This window comes from Pholcus phalangioides, unplaced genomic scaffold (assembly GCF_987345545.1).
Source record: "Pholcus phalangioides strain wild (caught in Gottingen) unplaced genomic scaffold, Ppha-v1.0 ptg000042l_1, whole genome shotgun sequence".
Classification (NCBI taxonomy): domain Eukaryota; kingdom Metazoa; phylum Arthropoda; class Arachnida; order Araneae; family Pholcidae; genus Pholcus; species Pholcus phalangioides.
In genome coordinates this window covers 18,990,084-19,017,331 of record NW_028301628.1, presented here as the reverse complement: position 1 = coordinate 19,017,331, position 27,248 = coordinate 18,990,084, and the positions used below count along the sequence as shown (strand labels likewise).

At 31.5% G+C, this 27,248-nt stretch overlaps 1 protein-coding gene across 13 annotated transcripts in view; it reads right to left on the bottom strand.

The window, feature by feature from the left end:
- RyR (Ryanodine receptor) overlaps window positions 1–27,248 on the bottom strand; it is a 178,209-nt gene that overhangs the window by 31,633 nt on the left and 119,328 nt on the right. For 5 of the 13 annotated variants that reach the window (XM_089255391.1, XM_089255398.1, XM_089255388.1 and 2 more), the window contains 20 exons: window positions 26,911–27,075; window positions 26,591–26,650; window positions 26,127–26,270; window positions 22,001–22,113; window positions 18,655–18,748; window positions 17,032–17,144; window positions 16,181–16,235; window positions 14,840–14,905; window positions 14,244–14,264; window positions 13,895–13,994; window positions 12,655–12,734; window positions 12,383–12,459; window positions 10,475–10,629; window positions 10,068–10,156; window positions 9,880–9,936; window positions 9,081–9,152; window positions 8,066–8,170; window positions 6,801–6,882; window positions 4,790–4,860; window positions 75–140 (listed from right to left, as the gene is read on the bottom strand). In XM_089255391.1, coding sequence (XP_089111517.1) covers window positions 75–140; window positions 4,790–4,860; window positions 6,801–6,882; window positions 8,066–8,170; window positions 9,081–9,152; window positions 9,880–9,936; window positions 10,068–10,156; window positions 10,475–10,629; window positions 12,383–12,459; window positions 12,655–12,734; window positions 13,895–13,994; window positions 14,244–14,264; window positions 14,840–14,905; window positions 16,181–16,235; window positions 17,032–17,144; window positions 18,655–18,748; window positions 22,001–22,113; window positions 26,127–26,270; window positions 26,591–26,650; window positions 26,911–27,075 — 1,785 coding nt within the window. Of the gene's footprint in view, window positions 1–74; window positions 141–4,789; window positions 4,861–6,800; window positions 6,883–8,065; window positions 8,171–9,080; window positions 9,153–9,879; window positions 9,937–10,067; window positions 10,157–10,474; window positions 10,630–12,382; window positions 12,460–12,654; window positions 12,735–13,894; window positions 13,995–14,243; window positions 14,265–14,839; window positions 14,906–16,180; window positions 16,236–17,031; window positions 17,145–18,654; window positions 18,749–20,616; window positions 20,727–22,000; window positions 22,114–26,126; window positions 26,271–26,590; window positions 26,651–26,910; window positions 27,076–27,248 lie in introns of all 13 variants that reach the window. The other 8 variants (XM_089255395.1, XM_089255401.1, XM_089255393.1 and 5 more) reach the window with 4 other exon arrangements.

Here is a 27,248-nt window from a genome sequence, read left to right as displayed (position 1 = left end):
ATCTATGAGGGTAGACAAGCATTGAGATCACTGAGATTAATATAGTTACACTACGACTACTACTAACTACATACCGCTATGGCAGGGGAGGTGGTGACAGATGGCAGCTTGAGGAACATATTGAAGAAACGAAGTATAATCTGTGGATGCATCAAAGTTTGTTATATAATCAAAATAAATTTTGCAAATATTCAAATTCTACATTAAAAAAAACATGATGGAGGTTGAAAATTAAAAATACACTTGCATGAGTAGTATTTCGGGAAAAAAAGCAACAAAAAAATAAAATAAATAAATAAAGCCAATAAAGCTTTATGAAAAAAATTAAATTTGCCTACTGAAAAGCTTAATTTTTTCTGCTTAAAAAAATCATATACCTGTTTGCTCATATACCAAACAGTGAAATTCAAAAACTTTCATTAAAAAAATCTAAAAGAGTTGAGATTCCATATGCATCCAAATTCCATATGCATACAAAATTAAATAGTAGAAAATAAAAAATTATTGCAAGTGTGATCTTTTGAAAAAATAATTTAAATGACTTAAGATACAGTAAATATAAAAAACACAGCAAAACCTAGGTAAGTTGTCACCCAAATAAGTTGTCTCATTTCTTTGGTCAGGTCAAGCTCTCATAGATAAAACTGTTACTAAACCCTCATTTACTCATAATTAATTTTGATCAACTCGTCACAATGGAAAAGTCTGAGAGAAAAGGAAGATAATTTAAAGGTGCCTTTTTAAAAAAAAAGCTTGATAACTGCATTACAATATGTTTTAAAAGTGACCATAAAGCCTCATTTACCAAATTTTTAGAAGAAAAATGGAACAGCTCAAGTGATAAAAGTGATGCTGAGGAAATTCATTTGATGACTAAAACTTTTGATCATTTGATCATTTTTGTCACACCACGGTCATTTTCTGCACACGAGGGCTAATTAGACCGGGACCTACAATTTATTGCCGATTCCGAACGGCAGGCTTGTTTTTCATACTCATCGAGAGGTTGGTGCGCTAACCCCTCGATGGGGGACTCCCTGCAGTAGCAATTTTTGCTGCGGTCAAGTCGCCGTTTTTTGTTGTACCCCTGTGTCAGGAAAGTTTTCTGACAAGGACGAACCGGGTATCAAACTCGCGACACCTCTATACATCCTTTGGTACTTTAGGCGAGTATCTTATCGACCGGGCTACCGCGCCCCGATGACTAAAACAAAATTTCTTGAAATGTTAGGGACCGTTCAAGCTGGGCCTGATTTCTGAATGGGCAAGTGAGGTATTGCACACACATATATAAGGCACTTACTAATTTGGGGCTCCAAATTTCTACAAAATATCTTTGTTAAAAAATCAAGCATTTTTTCAGTCAAGAAAGCCTCTCAACCCTTCAAGCTGGTTCAGAAATTTAAATGACACAAGGTCCTACCTATTTTCGGTTATTTAAATTTAAAAAAAAATCAAACTTTGTGCAGCTTTGTTGAAAATAACTTTTCAATTCTAATACTAATCTTTTCAATTTCAACCCTAAAATTAAAAAAAAAAAATTATGTTATAGTACAATGTCTACTAAGTGCAATAAAAATTTTACTTAATTATTTAAAAAAATAATCAGGTGGTAAAAAATTTCACCACCTGTGATACACCAGGTACTGAGATTTACACAGAGGGGTTAATGGCTGCTTTGTCCTGCTCAGAAACTATCACTCTTCTTAATCCATCATAATTTCTCGGTCCCTTGAGTGATGACTTATCCAGGCTTTATTGTATCTTTTAATTAAGGTAAAAAAATTCAACTTCCAAATGCTCCAAAATATAGAAGAAAACATTTCCAAAAGGCATTATTTAACTTGGGACACTGACGGAAGGGTAGAGACAATCAATTAAGTAATGATGTTTTAAGGCTTCAAATAGTTATGCAGGTTAAAAGTAAGTTAAGGACCTATAATGCACATGTAGTAAAAAGCATGTGAAACATCAGTTCCACAGTAAAGACGGGGAGATAAGAAAAGGTTACGGTTACATGCAGAACTAGAAAGGTGATACTTTAGACAGAAGAATTAGTATGAATAAAATGACATCAACACTAGAATTCAGAATGATTGGAAATTGAAAATTTCTGTGTAAATCAAAATGAGATACTAATATCAAAACAAGTAATATTATTGTTCATTATCAAGTTATTATTCAGCTGATAGACAGTTGTTGAGTACCTTAGCGGATTGACTGAATAATTTTGTTGTGGACCATTTTCAAAAGGAACCACAATATAGCAGAATGAACCATCAATTAAAATCCCAATAATGAAAGCACCATGCGCTAAATGAAAACGACAATTTGAAAAAATATACAGGGTGTTCTGTTAATGGACCGACAAACTCAGAGTAGACATCAAGAGGAACTAAAATTGCAATGGGACATGGTGTCACAAACCACGTTGAGAGAGTGAAAATCGCGAAAAACGCATGCAGGTTTCGACATCACGCTGGAACAACAGAAATTACAATAATAACTACAAAAAAGATTTATTTGATTAATTATTACAAAACTTGTTGAAAGTGATGGCCACTGACGTCATTGCATAGTCTATAATGATGTAAAAACGATTCCCGGATGCGAAGATACTAGGTATGCTTTTGATGTCTGCGGCAACAACGACAATCCGCGCTATGAGATCCTCTGGTGTCTCCACAGGCATAGCATAAATGGTCGTAACGTCAGATATGGTGAACGATCCCACGAATGCATTCAGCAATCAACTGACATCCACCTTTTGTCTTCTCTAGACTAACAGCCTATATACGTTTTTCACGATTTGTCAAGGTGTCGTAAATCATGTTGAGAGGGTGGTTTGTGACACCATGTCCCATTGAAATTTTGTTCCTCTTGATGCCTACTAACGACCCTCTGAGTTTGTCGATCCATTGACAGAACACCCTGTATATATACAACTAAATATAAATTTGGTATTCCATCATTTCAATTTGAGTGTTGATGACAAAAAGAATTTAAAAAAATTATGCATTTAAGGTAATTGTACAAAACATTAAGAGAAAACACATCAGCAGTATACAATGACATTATTTCAGAATGAAAATCAAAAGAAAAAACATTTGAAGGTTCGGAGGGGAAAAATGGTTTCAGTCCATAAAACAAAATTTTCCAAGAGACGAAAAACAAAGTTTTTCTTTAAAAAAAATCTGGTTTAATTGAAATGTTAGAAATTTCATTTTAATTTTATATCATGGTATATATTATGTAAAACTCAAACTAAACTATTTTTTAAAAAGTGAATAAAAAATTGTTGTATAAAATTTTTTTCTTGGCTTCAGTACCCCCCCCCCCCCTCCCCAAACATGTAGTTTGAGCAGGATTCTGAAACCGAATACACATTCACATTGAATAAAATTTGAATAACTATGATATTTGATAACGGTATGATGAATATGGTTAGAAGTATACTAAAAATTATTGGTGGTTAGGTCAGAAAATTATTCAGTGGAAAAAAAGTTTATTATCCTTAGTCATCATTGTCGTGTATATATTCCAAATACACGTCCTCATGCTGCTCATCGCTCTCACGTCCATCCTATGTCAAGAGTCGTAAAAGCTCTTAAAGATTGCAGGCCATTGTACTTCGCAGGGGGGCAATTGGGATTGGGGGCCTTGTAGAAAACTTCCAATTCTTTGATAGGCATGTCCTCTTGTTGATGGTCCTTTCTTCCTCTTTAATTGTTTGAACAGTAGCTTAATGGCTGGTGTGACTACCAAAGAATCTGGAATGGTGGTAAACCAAAGTGGTGTAGAATGATTTGCTCAAAGGCATCTGATTGGCCTTGTCGACGGTGAGCAATTTTTCTGGTACATAGGCTTTAAAAAATCTGTCCAAGCTTTCAAATTTTTTGTTTACAGTCAATCACTATGAAAGGAGATGGTTTTATACGACCGCTTCTTACAACTTCCATAAATTCGTCTGGAATCCCGACATAGAACGTTTGTGTAGGATATAGCATAAATCTATACTCAGTGATACTTTTAAACATGTATCAAAGTTCAAATTCATAACCACAAAGCACGAACTACACATCTGTAAAGTAAAACAAATATGCACAAACTCAAATATCGCTTTCTGCGCATGTACATATGCTGGACTCTGATCGTTTTTCCATCTGGACACTTTGACTAAAACCATTGTTCCCCTTATGTCGTATGTTTCTTCTTTATTACAGCTGACTGAAAAAGTTTTTGCCCCTGATGTTTTACGAGGTTGAAATAGATGGTACTGAGTTATGCAAAACCGCAAAAACATTAATTTCGATTTTTCTTTGGACTGAAACCATTTCCCCCCCGACACTTCTCTTTCATTTGATACTTTAAGAAAGATAACAATGGAAACTTTATTGTAAAATTTATGACTTAATTACTGTTCTTTATTTTGCATTCAGTAAAAATATCAGGAAATTAACAATGGGTGAGAGAAACGGGTACAATATTCGAAACTAATATTTATCGTGTATTTCAAATATTTTTAAATATTTAAAATTGACAGATACATTAAAAGTTAATTACTGAAACAAAATTAATTATTAATTTTCATTCTTTTAATAGATTCAGATTTTAAAAAAAACTTGCACAAACTCTATTTTTTGTAAAACTCGACAAGTTGCTAACTTGTTCCTCTGTCACTGCTTTATGTGAAAATTATCAATATTGTTTAGTTACGTGTTCTTTAAATACAAAAAAAAGTAAGTAAAATTTGGTTCAGTTGATTTTAGGTATTTTGTTAATCACTCACCTCTACATTTGCAGCAGATTCCACCAGTGTGTCAACCATTTGTTTACCGATAGTACCATTCATTACATTACCTGTAAATCAAAGAGCTTATATGACAAAAAAAAACCCTTATAGATAATTAAGGTGAAAACTGAATTCCTTCTTTGCATTTTTTGACATTGTGACACTGAACATGCTCAATAAATTCAGATCTTCCACTCAAAAATTTTGAAAAATACCCCCAAGCCAACATAATCATAGCCTTATGATGAAAAGAAAAACTCACTTTTTTACTTTTTTTTATTTTAAAAAAAATTTAAAAGTCAACACTTTGTTGGAAGCAGTTTAGATTGCAAAAATACTTGCCATGTTTTGGTATGGACTATAGGGTACTGAATATGTCGCATGATCAGTGGGTATTTTTTTCATTCTTTTTTTCACAAAAACCATCAAATTTACATAATTTCTAGCTTTGACTTGTCTGTCGAACTTAAACCCTGAATGATTGATGGTATTCGAGTTAGGACCCTAATAGTTAGTTTAATAGTAAGAACCCATAATACCTTAATAATTGCCTTATAATTTATCTTATAACTACCTATATATATATATATAAGAATCTGTAATACCTCTTATATGTATTACATATTACCTATTTGTACCTTGGATTGTTTCTCTTGTCAATGAGGAGATAGGCATGATTCTCCCTCTACCTTGCACTTCTGTAATTAAGTAATAACTTTTTTTTTTTTCTCTTAGAAGACAACAATATAAGCCCACAATGTTCAGCCAACGTTTTACAAGTGATACACTCAAATTCAATCTGTATCTTGAATTAAATTCATCTGGTTTTTCACCTAGTGGACATTTTGAGGATCCCTCATTTTGATTATTCTATCTTTCCTATGTATTGTCTTCTTTGATTATATTGAAAGAAAATTAATTTTTACATATTCCTGAGATTATTAAACATGTGGTTTCAGAAATTTATGAACTGTCTTGAAATACCAAGATCACTTAATACTTGATCTTGACTTCACCACTTCCTTGAAAAACCTTAATTACCTTTCCCCGAGAAAAAAACATAATACATTGAATTATATTTTAGTGTATGTTTATGTGTTCTGCACAGCCTTACCATAAATTCATATTAAATAAGAATTAATTGCTTCTATATTTGATTAAACTATATTTGTCAAAACACTTTAGATCCACCCAGAAACAAAAATGAGTTCAAAGACAATAAAATATCACTAACCCCAAACAAGCAAATTTCAGCGACATGTGTCCATAAATATCTCCCCTCGGCTTTACATATGTCAAGGTCAGGGCATTCCATGCAAATGAATTGGCACATAAAACATTATTGGATTTGTCAAAAGACTTTTGAGCGCTACTGTACACATATTTATTTTTTAGTTGAAGAACTTATAACTTGTTTACTAATAAATACGTACTCAGAAATCTAATGCTCAAAATAAGACACTATATTGGTATATCAGTTGCAACTAAACACAATGAATTTGAACTTTCATTCCATAGAACCTTGATTAAGCAAGGGGTAATGTTTCTGAGCCAACTCAGACAATGAGATCTGTTAACAGAGATGATTCCCCAAAAATATGAAAAATAAAAGCATGTGCATAGTGTACACACATAAATTAATTTTCAAAAAATAAAAATTTAACTTTACTACACATAATACGTAAATGTAAAAAACATGCAAAATATTTTTAAATCATCAATTTGATTGGTTGCAACACTGTGCCTGCGAACCAGTCCAGCTCTGCCCACATGCTCAATTAATCAATGTCTGTTTTATTCTTTTCAACAAACAAGCACAGTAATAACAAGCAAATGCGGCCAGAGAAATAAGGTACACTACATTCTCATAAATACAGTCAATACTATCTGTTAAAAATTATTCCATTGTGTTACTGAATAAAAACAATTCTGGTATACAACTTTAATTATTAAGCATTGCATGTAGATATGTATTATTGCCAAAATTGTAATGAAAATAGTCACTGACCTTCAAGCATACTCAGCATCATGATGACCATTTCTTTCTGTAGTTCTAACAGTTCTTTCAGCAGATCAAGCTGACTGGCATTCTAAAAATGTTTTTAGAAGAAAGTTTATCAAAATTAAAAAAAAAGGTCTGAATATTCATCAAAATGCATGAATGATATATGAATGCATTTTACATTGAGCTAGCTGACTCATTAGGAATCGAATGTAAAAACTAATTATCGTGTCTTAGAAATTGAAGAAAATACAAAAACAGTAACTATACTATAGTGAAACTTCGATTAACAGTCTTCATCAGGACCAGGGCTGCAATGGATAGCCGAATAGATGGATAACAGAAATCTCTTAATACATTTGTACAGTAACATAATTTCACAGCGGACTTGGGACAAAAACTAAAATAAAATTCTTTAAAAGTTGAATAATACATACACATTGTATTTAATTTTACAAAACGACTAATATAAACTTCAATATAAGAGTAGTAATGTATAGAAATGTATTGTAATACCATAAACCTATGTGACAGTACTTTAAAATAATCTGTCATCTCCTTTTGTGTCTTTGATGCTCGAGCTTTCTATGGGGTGATGTTCTATATCTTATGCAGAAGTAGGATCTGTGTTGCATTTGCCTCCTCTTGCATTTCAAACCAATTGATGCACTTTGATAACATTGTTTCGGCTTCTAAGTGGCTAGTTGTAGGGTTTTGGTTAAGAACTAATCCTTCATTGTAATCAATTTCTTCTTCAGTGGTAGTTACACTTGAAACAATTTCATCATCATTCAAAATTTCAAAGCCTTCATCCATTTTGTCACATTCTAACCAATCTGTTACTTCTTCTGGCATAATGTTTTCACTGTTTAGTCCAACTTTGTTGCACAGTTACACAATTTTGTCAACATGAACAGTCTGTTTTTTCAGTTTCGTCAATAGATTCAGGCAAGAGTTTATCCCACCCATTTCTTTAGGTTAGACACTGTAAGGTCCAACCTACGATTAGTCACGTCCACCATCATATAGTGCAGTCACTCCAGCTTTATACAGTAGAGTGTAAAAATAATCCATGGACAATTTTAAAGATGTCTCTTCGTGGAGATTCAAGATTTTTTTTAGATGATGACAGATAACAGGAAACTGATGGTTAAACAAGTGATAGTTGATCAAAGTTTTACTGTATTTATAAAACCAAAAAAGAATACACAATAACTTTAAATCATTTAGAAAAAAAAAATAAAAGAAGTTTTGTATTGAGAGACACCTACTTTAGAAAGCTTGTCCTGCATGTGTGCAAAAAGAAATAGAAAACCACCAACTGCGTCCCATAATCTACTGTGAGCCAGAGCTTGTTGATTCAATGAACAAGGGCCCTATGTGAAAACAAATTTACATTACAAAAATTATGATTGAAGACAAGTGAATTTGACAGATAAGAGGGTGAACTTGGAGGAGAAAGGTGAAGAAAAGAAACCATATATGTGGAATAATTTGCTGGGCAGTTGAGTTGTAAACATGTTAGTCTAAAAGCAGCAATTCAACTACAGATACTCTCATTGTAGTATATGTGTACAACAAAAGTCCGATATAATGATACCCTCTAAAACACCATTTGCTTGCATAATAATAGTACTCTCTCATCTCAATGCGCTTTTCATAGTGTTAGTATATTCCATCTATAACAATATGTTTCTACGGTTCCTTGAGTTCTGTTGTAAAAACATTTCACTATACTTGCTTGAAATACAAGTCTTGACGCCAATTAATCAACTAGTGAGCACACTTCACAAAACCAGATTCTATAAAACAGTCTCATTTGCCAAGGAAATTAATGTATTAATGTGCTCAAAACTTTTACATGTGTGTGTGTGCGTGCGCGTGTGTCCCAATGTGTTACTTTGCTGAAAGTATGTTTGTATTACAGAACTGTAACCCTTATTTATGTTTATCAATGCATTGCCACGAACTGAAGATTTAGACTGTAGGTTTCCAATGCTTCAGTTCAAACAAAACTATAGATGGCTACAAGACTTGCAACCCAAACACAAGTATTTCTCAAGTAGGTAATTATCGCAGCACTAGTAGTATTTTATCGCAGCACTAATGAAATATTTTACAAATTTGATAATCCAAAACCCTCCTCCTATAAAAATCCTATGGGTGAAACACCAGTTGGGAACTCATGAATTGGACAAAAATATTGCTGCATATATATATATATATATATGGCTGTTATAAAATAAATGTAACAATAAGTAAATCTGGAAGAAAAAAAAAACTCACTTGGATGACTTCAGTTAAGGTGTTAAACACTTGTTTTGCAACAGTTATGGCTTTGCAGAAATTATCTTTACCCTTAAAAAACATGAAAAAAAAAGAATATCACTACTTTTTCACTGTTGTTGCATTACTAAAATAAATTTTTTATTGAACACTGCACTTAATTTTAAGGTGGCTTATTGTTCATCAATCAATATTTGGTAACAATAATTGTATCATTTTAAACCCTTTCGTACTTTATTGGATGTTTTAAGTTCATCATAACAATCTAGGTCTGTTCTCCAACTGCTGGCCTGTAGACCAGTGCCGGTCTATGAAACATTTTGACCAACTCATAAAGCAGTAACATAATTTTAGATTAATTAAACAAAATGCAGTCTACATACTGTTTATGTATTGTCTGCCAGTCTGTAAACTATTTCACATATCATTGTGTATCTTATTCATGGGTTCTTGCCCCAGTTCTAGAATTGTTTCTTCTATTTACATATTTTTTGCCATTCTGCAAATTATTTCTTCTGACTTTTTTTTTTCTTTGTCGGTCCGCAAATTATTTTTTCTGTGTATGTCTTTTTAGGCAGTCCTCAAATTGTCTCTAATTTATGAATTTTTTGCCAGTTTGAAAATATTTCTCTCATTTCCAACAGTCTATGAAAATTCTGAACTATTTCTACCAGTCCACAGCCACGGAAAAGGTTGAAGAACACTGATCTAGGTAACATAAAAATAAATTCTGAAAATTTGTAAAATATAACGTATAATAAAATTATTCAACATTATATTGAATAACATCATCACATACAGGTTGGTCTATAATCTCCTTGCTTGAATAATGCCAATAGAAATCCATAACTGATTCCTGAAATTAAACAAAAATTAAATTTAATATTAATTAAATTGAAAGACAGTGTCATCATAATTTACATATATCAATTGGAATTTACGCTAGAGAATAGACGACACTGGCATAGCTGCTGAAATTACTCGTACCTGCAAGCGAAGCAGATAATCAACTGTGCTGATGACAACATTGACTGTTGTGGTATTTCCAGCTTGCGTCCTCAAATAATTTTGGAAATCTAAGAAAAATTAAAACATGAAAGAGTGTTTTATTTGACTTCTCATAAATAGTTTTATTAATTTGATTATAACTATTAATTAACCTGTCAGTGTGGAAATGAGAAACAAAATTATAATTTTTAAAATTGTGCATGAAAAAAAAAAGATGTAACAACAATTTTGTGGGCATAAATAATGTCAACAAATACAAAGTTTAAGACTATCTATACAAAGCGAAAAATAAAAATTTTGGTGGGAATTTCTTTTTAAGGTACAAGCAGGTTTTTTATTATCGTTATTGAAACATTTGAATCATGGGCAAAGGTATGCAGACATACCAAGATTGTGACCTTCACAAAGCAACTGCAAGAAACGGAAAAGAGCACATGTGAAATCTGTATCATGCATATTCTTCTCTCCAGCAGTACCTTCTGAACCGACACCAAGTCCTTCTGCTTTTTGAGTTCGTTCAAAAGCATCAAGATCAAGGACACTGCATGAAAATAAGAAGGGTAAACTGTATTAAATAAGTCTAGAATATGTAATATAATGAACAATAAAATGCTATATGCATAAATTTTTACAAGAATTCAATTAATAAAATAAATCCCATTAAGCTTTCAAAAAAAGAAATTCATTTTACTCTTGATACACACTTTTAGATGAGTGCACAAAACAATTATAAATATGCATTTCTTTTGCTTCGAAATTCCCCCATATTTTTCAATTACATAAAAAGTTTATCCAATACTAAAACTTATTGAGTAGCAACAACTGAATTTGAATTACCAACTATTTAGTTGATAAAACTTGAAATAAAACTTAACATGTTCAATACAGTTCTGGCCTCTTGAACAGCCACAGATTAAAATGAGGTGAAGTTTAAACCACAATTCTCGTACAGAAAACATTACAGTGGGTACATTTAGATTTTAGAAATGAGGTGATTTAACCATGAATTAAAGAATAGGAGAAATAAAAAATATAAGAATGATGAATAAAAAAATAATTTAGTTTCAAAGAAAGTAAATGAAATTATAATCAACAGAAGCTTCAATATAACTTAAAAAACAACATTTTTATTTATTTAAAACAAACTTTTTATAAAACAAAACAAAAGTACAATTTGCCAAGCAAAATATCCCTCAGTTAAGGCATTAGCTACTATTAAAAGATTTTTTTGAACATACTACATTCAAAAAGTTGAGACTTATTTTATTACGGAAGAATGAATACAAGATGTATGTTTTTCAACCTGTTCATTTGGTGTTTTCTTTAAAGTAACTACCCTCTGCAATCATGCATTTTTGTCATTGTTCATACAAAGATATAAATGCGAATTGCAAGCCTTTTTTTTACACCCTCCAGTGCCTTCATCGCTGCTCACTGGATTTCTTTGGAACCTGAGAATCGTTGTCCCTTAAACAAATTCTTCAAAGGAAAAAGTTACGGGGGGGGGGGGGGTGCGAGATCAGGGGATAAGCTGGTTGTGGAAGTATCAGAATCTGATGTTTGGACATGTGATCTGACACCAGGAGGGACCCGTGAATCGGCGCATTATTGTGATGGAGCACTCATGACTTGGCCTTCCAAAAATCTGGTGGCTTGTGTGTGCATCTCACAGAATCTTTCAGATGTTTAAGAACTCATACGTTCCTCCTGGTGTCAGATTAACTGTCAAAAAATTACATTCCGATATTTTCATAACCTGTTTATTTCCCTGTGACTTTTTCCTTTTTGCCTAGGTAAAGAATTTGTTTAAGGGACAACGATTCTCAGGTTCTGAAGAGGTGCAGCAATCAGTGAAGCACTAAAGGATATGACAAAAAAGAAGCTTGCAACTCACATTTACATCTTTGTATGAACAATGGCAAAAATTCATAATTGCAGAGGTAAATTATTTTGAAGAAAATACCAAATAAACAGGTTCCACCTGTATTTATTCTTCTGTAATAAAATAAGTCTCAAAACTTTTTGAACGTAGAAGTAGTGAGGGTAGAGAAAATAATTTCTACATACATATGAAAAAAACCACACATGTATATAAAAAAACATTAAATTTTTTTTTGTTTATATCAGTGATTCCCAACATGGGCGTTAACGCCTATGAGGGGCAATGGAATGTTTCAGGGGGCGGTTGAAGCTACGGTTATAACATAGGATCCTATGGGTTAGATTGTGTTGGGGGACGATGGGAGAAAAAAGATTGGGAAACTATGGTTTATATAAATAAAGTTATAAATAACCTGCAAGAGTTCATCAATGCTGCTACAGATGTGAAGAAGCCAACATCTTTTTTTTCTTTCAAATGTTTCAGCATGGCCTAGGGAAAAACATTTTTAAACTATAAGAATACTTAAAAATAGAAATGATCAAATGTTTGACGCGACTCATTATATATATAGGTCTATAATTTTTATTTTCTATAACCACGCAATACGTAATACCTTAAATTACTGAATTATGTACATAGACATACTTATGAAGAAGCAATAAAAAACGAAGGGAAAAACCATACCCTTTGAATATCTGAATTTCCTCCTTTCAATATTGATATGCCTAATTTCAGGGTATTCATTGTCATAGAACTTTGTACACCTGCACAACCAAATTTTCGGGTCAATACATTGTACTGTTAATCAGTATTGACTTATAAAATTAATGCAAAAGAAAAAAAATCGTAGAATTAAGTATTCAATCAAAAGTAAAAATTAAAATCAACTAAGAGCAAGTTGGCAACTATGAAAAGTTGCAATGGCCAACACCTGCAAGCACAAGATTGAATGAATTTGACCACACTGCAAGATTTTAACTTTTTATTCACATTTGAATTTTTATTTACCTTAATAAGTTTTCAATATTTTTTTGTTTTTGCACTTTTTCATAATTTCAAAAATTTTTACTTTCTTTAATTCCCTAAAATTGCAAATTAGGAATGCATGCGAGAGTCATAAGTGAAAACGATATTTTTTATTAGTATCATTTTCTACATTTACTAAAAAAATACAGCAAAACCTGTCAGTTTGAACACTTTTGTATCCTGAAAACCTCCCTACATTGCAGCGTTTTAAATGGAACTGACTATATATTATATAATCACATGCCTAACTTAGACAGGTTTTACTCTATAACAATATTTAGGCATCATGGTATATAACGTTTTTATCATTTAGAAATGATTATAGAAGCAGGGATTGATTAAAATCCTTGAAAAATGAATCAATCACTTAATATACTTTTCCTTTATACTTTTAATAAGTTTTGGTAGGTTTAATCATATATATATATATATATATATATATATATATATATATATATATATATAATTATACAATTAAATCACTGCTATTCCATAAACACAATTTTTATTTTTCCCTCAAATATTGATTGTCTTGAACTAATATTTTATTAAGTTATTAACAGTTTTTTTTGTTTTTAAAATCTAAAATTTCTACTGGGGGTCAAAATGACCCACATCTTGGGCTTATATCAAGTTTCATAATTTTGGACTAGCAAGGGTAAATCACGCACTATTATATTACCGCAGCCTAACATTTGACTCCTTCATTCAGATTATACTGTTTGTTCCAAGAACATAAACATTTTTATTTTTAGCCAAATAAATAGCTTTGCTGTATAATATACATTTGTTTTAATGCTTATACTGATATATAATGCATAAAAACTGCCTTTATGCCATAAATATAACGAAAGCATCCAATTGCAGTGTTTTGACTTTTATGCAGGATGGTTTATACCTTTACATGCAGATATGTACAGCAACACCATTTCTGCTACGCCTCTATCTGCCAGTCTTGACTGCTGGAAAAGAAGTCGTTGTTTCTCCATTTCTTGTTCCTAAAAAAAAATTGGCATAGAGCAAAAACATCCCATTAAATAAGATTCAAAATTGGGTTTGATGGACATATTGTATGTAATGAATAAAGAATACAAAAATTAATTTCTGAGATAGAATATCTTTATATATGATTTTCAATAATAACAGAATTCTGAAATTTTTTTTATCCCTCTTAAAATCATAAATTTGTTTCATAATTGAATAAATAAATGTAAAATAATTATACATTCAGGAAAACTTCTACCCACCATTATACGAGCAAATTTTTTCTATCCATGCAGCAGTACGAAAATGAAAAAATAAATTTTTGAAATTGCATTCATAATATTCTAGTGCATCTTAAAAAAATCAAATCACACCTCTGTTGTAAACTAAGGTAAATAAAACCAATAACACATAAAACAATATAAAAAGGGTTTGTTTAAATTTGTTTATTAAAATTCAAATTATTTATTCATATAATTTATGAAAAAAATTGTAAATCAAGCAAAAAGTGTATATTTTTTCCATGATTTTTAAATTTGAGCCACATTCTTTGTCTTGTTTGTAAGAATATGTAGCACGTAATTGCCTTTAAAAATATTTCTATTCTCTTGAATCATAATTATGTCATCTTTTGACTGTTCATTCAATGCATACCTTTTGTGTGTGTTCAAACTATTTTTCTTTCAAGTTCAATTTCACAAATGTGTATGTTTGAATTTTCAAATTACACATTTATATTCGTTGCAATAAAATATGCTAACTGCTACATATATATCCTCATAAAGTCATAAAGCCAATTAGGAAAATTAAAAAGAAACACACAGACTGTGATGGTATAATTTTTTGACTTCATATTTACATGTATTGAGGGACCTTCTTCATCTCCACCTTCTTCCTCTTCCTCTTCTTCAGCCCCTCCACAACTCTATGAAAAAAAAGCTAAATATATAACCAGTTCTGATCTAAATACATGTATACAAATATAATAATGCCAATCAAATACGGTAAAACCCCTCTTAATGGACACCCCCCTCAGATGGGGTCACCGCTTCTTCTATGGCCAAATAATAATTTCCCCTTGTATAATAAGCGCATGCATTTCAAACCCCTAATTAAGGGTCACCACTCTTTTAAGCCCTACTTACATGCACTAATATTGTGGTAGCATTGGGAGTTCTAGCACCAGCTTGATGACTTTTTTCCTTCGTAAGGAAAGAAATTGAGAGCAGTCATTGGTAAAAATTCCCGTGTAAATGAGGCTTTACAGTCAAATTTTTTTGTCCAGCAGGTGTCTGCAAAAGAGACTTTACTGTATTTTAAATTTGATTCCAGATGCATGGAACTATTTTTCTGCTCTGTTATTGAACAAAAAATTACTGTATGGACTATCAGAAAATTATGTATAATTTTAGTGGTAAAAAATAAAAAGAAATGTTTGATGTTTTATTGTTGTCTACCTGTTTCTTAGACTTTCATATCTACCAACATGAGCTTTTAAGAAAATTTCTTTGTGAAGTAGCTATTTTCCTATTCCTTTCTTTGTTTATTACATAAAGATTTTCCTTGTGTTTTCTGTTTTGTTTTTCTTATATATAACAACACGATTCCCCCATTTACTGGATTTTTGGGATTCATACACTTACAATGTATATTTAATTGTTTTATTCAGTCATATACAATTCACAATTATAATGTACCAACTTTAATTTAGTGGAATTCATAGTTAATCCTATTTAAGATGATAATGATGACAATTGTACTTTGCTGCCTGGCAGTGGAGCGGGTAACATATTATACTCTCATAAGACGGATTTTGGTTGGAATCCCAAGAGTGACATGAAAGCATAGCCACTCTAAATCAGGGCTGAACTGTAAATCATACTCTAATTAGTCCTTTGTGATAAAAAAAAGCCATGGTGAAAAAATCAATGACGATGCAAAAAAATCTGAGAAAAAAAGTACTATATAAATTTGATTTTAACATTTCATTCTTTGGTTGAATCTTAATTTTTTATTGCCCGTCTTTTTCATTTCCCCTACATAATCTTGAGTATTTTTCTGCATGGAATACAACATAAGTTTAAATGGAACTAAAAAAATGATTTTAAAGCCACTCAAAAAAAAGATAAAAATTGATGAGATTACTGATTGAAATAATAACAAGGCCTGCAAATAATGTGAAGCAGAAATTTATACATACCTGACTAAATATGTAAGCATAATGCATGTACAAATCATCTTCACTCATACCACCACTATAAGGATGAAGAAAAAAAATTGTTTATATTTTCCATACCATGCTCATACAACATCTGAAATTCCAAATAACAATAATAAATATTATCGAGTAAAGGATTTCGATTCCTCCATAATCAATTAGTTTTCTCAAAAAATCATTTGGTGCAATGTGGTATTTTTTTGACACAAGAATCATTTTTGCTAAATTTTATTCAAAATGATATTAAAGAAACATTTGATATCTCTAGATTGAGAGGATTTTCTGGCTAAAGAGCCACTGCAGGTTTGAGTACCCATTTGCGCCTCACCAACTCCGGTAGAGAAATTGTCAGATGTTTTCACTTCTAAAAGTTTTGCCATAACAGGATTCCAGCCAGTATTTAAGTTTCTGCTCCACTTGAAATGACAGGACATTTCAAGTCAAGCCAAAACATAAACACAGGCTTAGATCCCAGAAACATCATTGCGCCAAAATTACAAAGAGTGCAAACATCTTTCAATGAATGCAACCACTGGAGTTGGAAAATGTTGAGTGGATATTCAAACCTATGATGGCTCTTTTCCCGAAAAAAATCATTCATCCATGAATGGTAGTTGCAAAAGCTTAACTACATACTTGGGTATAGTGGCATTCACTAAAATAGTGGCATTCACTATTTTAATAAAAAAATTGGAAATATCAGAATCATCTATACAATAATTTCTTCACCCTTCAAAAAATCTGTTATTTCATAACAGAGCATTTTGATTCATTTCCAGCAAATAACTGAAATGAATTGTTATGTAAACATGTAAAAATAAAGGATGCCTCACCTTTGTTCAGTTGTAGCACTCCTACAAAAGGCTACTACCAGTTGTGCAAGGGGGTCTGGTTTCTCTTCAACTTCTTCTGCTTCTTTCTTTGCCTCTGCATCTTCAAAAGATTGCTAAAGAAAAAATTTTTTGGTTTGGGCCAAATGAAATTCATAATTTTAGTCATAGAAATATGAAGTATATTAATGATTGCTAATTTTTTACAACACATGTGCTACTTAAAATTACTGATTTTCAAAATTGAAATCTGCACATAGCATGCAAACAATTTTCAAATAGGAAAAAAGAAATATTGGAACTTGTTGAGAGAGTTAGCACAATGATAACAATATGCTCAATTAAAATTATGTAAATAATTTTTTTCTTAAAACAGATAAGGTTACCAACAAAACGTTGTGATGATGAGAGGAAGGAATAGAGAGAGAGAAAGCTCTAAAGTATTTCTTTCAACTACACTAGTAAGTGATATAGTAAGAGATATCTCATTTTTGCATGGGAAGAGGTTAAAACATCAGCAGCACCAACATCCAAGTAATTCACCAAGTTTGTACAAGTAGGTTTTCAAAAATGTGATGATTGTTATGGTAAATGAAAATGATGCAGAAAACACATAAGTGCTATGAGTGATTTAAAATTTAAATAAATTATAATTTTATTAATGATAAATATAATATGAATAATAAATAAATTAATAATAGTAATGATATTTTTATTCACTGGCATTTAGTCTGCTAACTTCAATTTCAAAGCTGCATAGAATCTGATGAAGATCACTGAGTTTTCTAAATAAGCTTAATGATTTTTTAATGTACCTAATTGACTTGGTGATAGAAAAAATTATGGTAAGATACAGAACTTGAAAACATATTAAGAGAAATCAGATTTCCTGACTGCTAAGCATTCAGAGGAAACTTTCAAAGTAGTTGTACAGAGGACAAAAAAAAATACAAATACAACGCCACAACAGGGAAAAAGCCCAACGAGGTAGCTGAGAAAAAGATGCCCATAACAAGCAAAAAGACATCAAACAGGCCAGTCAGACAATGATGACTGTGCTCAAGGGTTACCAAATTCTAAGAAAAATAAGGGTAATGATAAGAATCATGTAGACCATGTCATTTCATTTATTGAAGCCTAAAAATTGCTAGCATATCATGAACATTTTAGGCAGTTTCATTAAACTACAGTGATCTCTCATTCACACACTCTCTTACTTGAACATTTCTCTCACTTATAAGACAATTTTCTGCACTACTAGGTAAAGATATAGGTAAATAATGTGCTATTCACTTACACGCCTCTCTCACTTATACATTCTTTTTTCCTGTTATTTTGCACCAACACATGAGTGAGAGATCACTGTATTGATAAACAACATGCAGGTGGAAAGAAGACAACCATTAAAAAGAAAAAACCACTAGGAAATATACCAACTACTGATAGAGTTCATTCTAATACATGTTTTTAACATTTGAATTTTTTTTTGTAATTTAAAAAGACTTTTGACTTATTGTGTGTGATACCTTTTTGTCGTTATTAGTCTGAAATATAAATATTTCATGTCACTGGAAATAGCCGAATATGAACTTAGGAAAAAAAGAAAAAAATACATTGTATGCTTACTGTCATATTTTCTATCAGCTGCTCGTGGTTAACATTTTCCTCTTCCAACCACATTTCTTTGTATATTTGTAAAAATATATTGATTGATCGATGCCTGAATATAAGGTACAACAAATCATTTAACAGATTACAAAATAATAGAATACTAGTAAGAAATATGCAATGCAATACAGTAAGAGATATAGTATTTTTAACTTTTTAAAACTGAGAATTAAAACATTGTATTACAAGCATGGACAAAGACATAACTGAATTAGATAGACACATGGGTAATATCAGTGTATTTGCCCTCAGCATTCAGGAAGGAACATGCATGGTTTGCCAATGATTTGCTAGGGAAAACTAATTTTAATATAATTTTAACAAATGCAACTCTGATGAAAATGGGTTATTTGTGCTTGAAGGCCATTGTTTGTTAGCGCTTGACCTGAACGTTTTTTTTCCAACACTAGTGGTTAGCATCTTCTGGAGAAACAGTATTACAGAAACAAAGTCCAGTAAGAACATTTTTCCTGAAAATGCAAACCACTAACGGTGGAGAAAAGGTGCGGTCAAACTCAAACAACGATGGATTTCAAGCTCGAATAGTCAATTTTAATCCAATAATGACCATGAAAACCTGATGAGCTAAATGAGGTTGTTTATCATGTTAATCATGATACATAAAAAATCTTTTATTAAGACTCTGCAGAAGTTTTTTTTTGTTATCACACTCAATATTTCAAAAACTAGCTTTTAAACATAAAATCAAAATGTCTATCCATATTGGGGAATCTATCCATCTTGTTTATGTCAAATCATTTTGATAATATGAACAAAACAATTTCTCTGTTAAAATCTTTAGAAAACAGTAGAATCCTAATTTAACATTGAAAAGACTCCACTTAAACAATTTCCGTAATTTATCACGTTCCTGTAAGTTTATGTGCTCCCGTTTATTTTGACTCCGATTTAGTAATATTTGCAATTTATAAGTAATACTGTTGTTTGCATCTGCTTTGCCAACTAATTACCTGAGTATTTAAATTTTTGAATTGCAACCTGTGGTGAATATAGTTGTAAATAGTATGGGGGGGGGGGTTTCCCTTTAAAAACTTAATTACTTTAAATACATTTATAAATAATATTCTTTTCATGAAGATAACAGAATTTTGAACTCACACTTACTGTAGAACAGTAAGTGTGAGTTCAAAATTCTAAGCACTCTCAAATAATAACTTACAAGTTACTCGCAACCCTTCCTTCCCCCAAGGAGCAATACATTTTAACATTCCCATAGTAAATGGACTAAAAATCAGCACAACATCTTTTTTTTTTCTGTAACAGATAACTGTTTGAATTTACTGAATTGATAAAGAACTCTTTGTATACGACATCATACGACATGAATACAGTAATCTTTGTATACGACATAATTTTTTAATAACATGAATACAGTAATCTTTGTATACGACATAATTTTTTAATAACATGAATACAGTAATCTTTGTATACGGCATCATTTTTCAATAACATGAAATTTATAATTTTTTCGATCGTTTTTGATGCACTGGGGTATTTTGATGTACCTACGACTTTTGCAGTTCACCCTCCAACTTTGAAGCTTTACAATTTTATAACGTGTTCTTTGTTCCCACTTAAAATTGCCTCCATCTAAATTTTGCTGCAAAAGGGCAGTTGCTCTCCTGCCCCCACCCCCCAGTGCCGGCATTGCACTGGGGTTATTTTATGCACACAAGGACTAATTAGACTATAAACCATGTATCTGATTTACAGGAACAGCTTCAAACACAGAATCAGAAAGGGATCCGAACCAAAGGTTGGCATGCTAACCACTCACCTGTGCAGTGACTTAAACATGAGATTTAGTGTAGGTGTAATATTGACATATATTTGTTTTCACAGAAATATTAATTGCTGTTAAAATATTTATTGTGATGCAAGAAGCAAACTCATTATTACCTGCGTACGTTATACAGTGGCACACTACGAAGACAGTTAATAGCCATCCTCTTTTTTGATGTTGACAGAAGTCTGTGCCATGCAGATCCTGAACGTTTTGTGTTATGAGCCTATGGAGTGTTATGACATGCAAAAATCAAGGGGAAATACATGCAAGAAAGCAGGAAAACAATGTCTTTTTTCACAGAAGACAAGAGAACCTTTATGAAAATATCAAGAAAAATAATACATTTATGTTATGGTACTGACAGTAAAATAACTACTTTTAACCATTATAATTGGTAAAAGCTTGTTCTATATATATATATGGAACAAACCTGTGTGTGTGTGTGTGCCATTCATTTTGAAGCACTTCAAAATTACTTAAAAAAGTGGTTTATAAAAGTCCACAAATATGTAAAGGGAATTTGGTTTGTCAGAAGTTGAGAGAAAATAGTTCAATATCTAATATTTTCCTTTATATTTTGTCATCCCCTCCCAAGGTCATTTGATGCACATAAGGCCTATGAAACCAGAACCTACTGTTTAAAGCAGATACCAAACAGCTATATTTATTCTATGCTTTTCACAAGAATTTGACAGTTTGACATTTGTATCCAGACTTGTTGAATCAAAACAAACTATCACTCTGCTATTAGGTGACATAATTTTAGAACAACAGAATGAATAAAAGGAAGGATCCAAAAGTAATGAAAAGTGATTCTGTAAGGGAATTTTATGTTGTCGACTTGCACTTGCTGTGCATATGTACATGACTTTATCTTCCACATCACTTGTCCAAGTTGAAGTATTAAATTTTGTAGTATTAGATCTCTCTCAGTGAAAAAATTCCAGATACCTTGCTACCAAAACTTGTTTATTGTTTTGATATCAGAGTTGATTTTTTTTATATAATATTATTAAAAAAAACAAGGAATGATTAGTAGCATACATATTTGAGCAAAATAATTTGAAAAATAATTTTTATAATGATGAATGACAGTACTGTATAAAATACTCAAAATCACCTCAAAGTCAATCGATAAAGTAATGAAGCAAAGGTCAGAAAGAACTCCCAAAGGTGGGCACTATTCCAAAAAATAAAGGCCAATCCTTCTAAGACAGTATCAGAACTTCTCCAGCAGTTAGAAAATAAGGGATATCACATTTCATGGAAAGATACATATTTAAGTCTAGTTTTTTGAAATTTTAAATTATACAGTAAAGGTTTGTTTCAAAACTTTAAGGATGAGAAGCTTGGGTTATTTTTGTTAGACATGCCTTTTGCACAATATTAAGATCTCAAATCAGATCATCATGCTTGTGTGGAATTTACGATACTAACAAATTCTGGGTAGTTAGTATATTAGGACTATCACAACTTCTTATTCTTTGTTTTTATTACCTTGGAAGACTATGCAGAGATGTCATACGGAAACAAGCTATAACAGCCCTCTTTCTTTGCATTGAAACAACACTTCGAACCACTCCCTTCAATTGACCTTGTGGGTGATCAATCTAAATAATAATTCAAAATAAAGTAAAATAAACAAAAAATTATACAAATTAAAGTAAACAAAAATATAAGCATGGTTGAATTAATAAATTCCAACAAAAAATAAAATTATTGAAGTCATAAAATAACATAAAAAAACTAAAGTCTTAAATAAATGTATGCTTAACTAAAGGGTTTTTTCTAAGATTTGAAGCAAGGAAGTTTCATATTTCAATGCATCAAGAGCTTGTTCATACAGAATATTAGAAAAGATTAGGAAAAACCAGGAGTTTTAGATTCATATGCATTTAGAAATAAACAATATGTTGGAAAAAAAGGTTGGAAAAATTGATTTTCGACAAAGAACAATCTCCTAAATTCTCTATTTATTCTGGCACTAAAACTTCTGAAGAATTTCTCATAGAGTTTCTCTTTCTGCTGGAAAAAACATGGATTTCTTTCCTTTAAAAAAATTGTATTGTGATGCTGATTAGTGTGGACAATGAATAGAGACATACTGTACATAAAGGAAAAAATATACATTCTGTATAATATACATAACAATGTTTCAATGTTAAAAAAGTAAAGTTAATTGAAAGATTTAATGTAGGCAGATATTTTGTGACTAGTTTTCTTCCATATAGAAGCACATTATTTATTATAAACCATTAATATCCAGACATAACTATAATGCTGCAGATAGTAAATTTTTGAAGTTGAATAGTATCACATTCAATTTACCTAACAGTATGTATAACTAACCATTTTGTACAAAAGATATTAAAGAAGTTCATTTACATTGTCAGAAAAAAGAATCCCTAACTTAACTTTAAAAAAGATTACGTACTATTTTTCATTTTTATGTCATTAATTTTACATTGGAAGATCTACTTCTTTACTATGAATTTTAATTAACAATGTAAAACACAATCAAATGATAATCATGGCAATGATTCTCAACTGTCTGACAGTCAATGAACTTATAAAAATCTACTTTAAAAAGATTCAAAGTATTGGTAAAGGACAATCTAAAAAAGATTTATTCATTCATGTAAAGGACTTTTTCAAAATGGTTATTTTTTTTTCTTTTTCGATCCTTCCTATATAAAAAGCCAAATATCAAGCTTCACTTTGTGCATTACGCCAATTTTTATACACAACCTTTTGGAAGTCAAAATCTGCCCTCGTATGTATACACTCACAGGTGCATGCAGAATTTTCTTGAGGGGGATGTTTACTTTTCCCTGCAAAATAACACTATAATCTCAGCTTGAGGGGTGGTTAGAACCCCCCCCCCCCCCACATATGCCAATGCATACAGGCAGACCCATTTAGAAGAAGAAAAATGAAGCTGTATGACGGAAGTAAAGGGCACCATGTCACAAAAGGGAAATTTTACAGGAGAACTGTTTAAAGATTTTCTTTGATATGGCTTTCTAGGAAGAGCTTGCTGGTTTTATAAAGTGAAAATCTCTGTTATTTATTCAAATAGGACCAAGTATCGTATACCATTGTGTAGTCAGTGTAATGAAAGTACTGTAAAAATTAATAGTATTATCTCAATAATGACAAAAATTGACATAGTGACCTTTATCTCCAACATACAGATATGAGTGTGAAAAACTGTTAGTCAGTCAGTTAGAAATATTACAAGAGAAAAGAATCAATGAAGAGAGATAGAAAAGCAATAAGTGAAAGAAAAATAACATTTAAATCAGGCTTGAGGCATAAACTGTACTATTACTAACCACTGTGGTGATATCTAAATCAGTCATAATTTAAAAGTAATTAAATTTTCCTTAAGAAATTGAAAATATTTCCTTATAAGAAATAAAAAAACTTCTGAAATGATATAATAAATGAAGAAGCAATCTTCGATACCAGATTTATCCTTGTCAGAAACTTTCCTGATACAGAGGTACAACAGAAACAGTGACATGACCACAGAAAAAATATTGCTACTGCAGGGAGTCCCACATCGAGGGATTGGTTTGTTAACCCCTCAGTAAGTATAAAAAAAGGCTAAATGTTGTATGCTGTCGTTCAGAATCAGCAATATATGGTAGAACTCAGTCTAATTAGGCCTCATGTGCAGAAAATGACCGTGGTTCGACAAAAATAATCAATGATCAAATGAACAACCAATATTTTGGAAAAGATTCTGTGTTAATACCAATATAAATATTAAAAAAATTTAAAAAATTATAAACAATTTTATTATAAAGTGTCACTCCTGATCTATATCCCTGTCCTTTAAAATTGAAATAGAAAGCCTCTGAGTGTTGATTTAAAGACTGATTTTTGTACTTGATCATTATTCTTTCAAAATAATAAACAGCAAAATCTTTTCAGAATTTAATTATGTAAAGTGATCAAACTAAAGTAGAAATCATAGTTATATATAGTGATTCTTAACTTGGACAAACTTTAAGCATAGAGCATATAAAAACTTTTTTTGTGTGTAGCAAAGAGTGGCCAGATTAGTTTGGGCCAGTGATTTCTAATGACTCACCAAGGGCAATTTGATATTTTTTTTTGAGGGGTGGGTGCAATTTGAGTTTTTCTATGAAGGCTTGGAACCTGCTGAACTCCCTTCATTTTTCGTATCAGTTGAAATTTTTGAATAATTTCTTGATGACTTCTTTTATTTTTCTCTTTCAGAGGAAGAGATTTGACTGAGGGTTCTTAATGTTTTGTGTTCCACAGAAAATTTGTGCCAGTAATATCAAGTCCACGGGCCCCCTGAACCCATAAAATAAAGAAAAATGTGTGTGTGTGAGTGCCACAAACTCTTTTAAAAAACAATATTCTGCATATAGCAATGTACAAACAATCAGTTAAATCACAATAAGTATTTACCAGGCTTTTACGCCAGGGTCTATTTTTTTTAATGCTTTGCCCACAGCTGTGGTGGGCATCCCCAGAGTCTAGTACTAAATTACTACAGAGTGCTAATGAAGTGCCTTTCTTATCAACTTTTCCAGCTTCACTTGCTATTGATTGTTGTCGTCTGCATTCAGTAGTACCAGACTCACCTCTGAAGATACCCATCACACAGCTACAGGCAAAACGTTTGAAAGAAATACACCACAACCTAACAGCCAGATAAGTTCTCATTCTCAATAAGATGCTGGCTGTCAAAGCCTATGCCAATGCAATGAGTTAAATGTTTTCTCATAAAAGCTCATGGCACCTTTCCCCCCCCCCCGAAGATCCCTGATTAAAACCACTGCTTTTGACTAAGAAAAAGCAGACAGAAATGGTGGGGTGGGGGAGACAATGACCTTGTGTTTTAAAATTTAAGGAGGCAAAGAAAAAAAAGATGGTTTTGAAAAAAATTGTAAAAATCTTTGTCTCTTTATTGGTACTATGATGTTTCATCACGGGATGAGGGGTGGGGGTACCCCAGATCTCAGACTAAAGTACGGGGGGAGGCATCAGGATTTTAGAGATGCTTTGGTGGGGCATGGCCGAAAAAAGGTTAGGAACCACTGGTTTAGACTCTTGTGATGCACTAAGGCAAATCTAATGCATGGGTCTTATATCGGTAATGGAAGAGTGGTGCTTAGACTACTGTGAATGTCCCCTCCCCCATTGTGCAAATACTACATCACGAAACGTTCCAGCACTTACTTGCATGCATTAATTGGATTGGATATCAATTTTTTGGCCAAAGAACATACAAGACCATGCTCAGGCAAACAATTTATAGAATAAAATTACATGCAATTTCATAAGGCACATATTTATTGTATAAATGAGGCATTGCAAATAAGTAATAGTTTATAAGAAATTTCAAGAAATAAGGTAAGAAAAGAATTTAATTTTACTGAGCATTGCTTACTTGCATTTGCACTTAAGCCATATGCATAAATGTAAGCTTGCTCCCACTGACATACAAAACATGTTTGTTCTAATGTCTGCTATGACCTTTTGAAGAATATCTTAAGACATTCTCAAGAAAAGTTGCTTTTATCGGTTTCTCTTCTCAAATTACATTAATGAAAAATCCACAAAAAAAAAAACTACAACTTACCACATGCAGCCCATATAAAACTTTAGCCATGTCAATAATTTTTTCAACCAGTTCATCGGGAGAAATTTTTATGGTACCTTCTTTTTTAGACCCCAGTTTGCTGTATAAATAATGCTGCCAACTCATAGCATCACTAGGATCAATCTAACAAAATATATAATGAACACAAAAATAAACACAACTTAATATTAGAATTTCAACAACAAATTGAAATAAAATATCTCAGTTATAGAATCCTGGAAATAGTTATTTATAAATTCTCCAAGTTTTTGTTTATGCAGTTTTGGCTTTGCTTTTTTGATAATTTAATACCATAGCAATTATATAAAGTATAAGTAATATAATATTAGTGTTTAATATTTTTGAAAGAATCAATAACTATAAGTGTAACATTTGTGTGATTATTTGATTTAATAAACAATGAAATAACTTTATAACTACAAAGAAATAAACAGCTTTCTTACCTTATCTGGAAGTGTCAATTGCAGCTTTATGTATTCAAATATGTCTGAATCTTGTTCTTTCTGTAAATAAATAGTAAATGGTTCAAGACTCAAATTATACATAAAAATGAAAACAAAAAAAAAACAGCGAAATATAATAGTTTCAATGTTAAGATTTTAGGCCTGTGAAAGGCCAACAATATTGCATAAATAAAAAATTACAAAACCTAACCTACACTGAAATATTAGTACAAATATTTTAATTCCATTTATTTGGTGGTCACCTAAATTTGGATTAGAAAAATTATTGCTCAGAACAATATAAAAAACATTGTACTTACTCCTTTTAAAAATTTATCCTTGGCATGCTGAACAAGCTCTTGTTCTCGCCCTGCAAACAAATTCAAACCAATTGGCAATAATCTCTTTAAGCATGCCACCATTAAGCTGGAAGCTAATTCTTTTTCTTTATCTCTCTTCACATCTCGATCTCGTTTTTTTTTCACCTTAAAAGAAAAGTTGAAGATGAGTTAAGTGGTTGTTTTACATTTCACAATGGATGTATAAATTCAGCACAGATAGCTAAAAATGAAAGAAATTATTGAAAAGAAAATGAAATTTTTTTAAATTATGTGATACCATTATTGAACAGAAAGGAGTAGTAATAAATGATAAATTT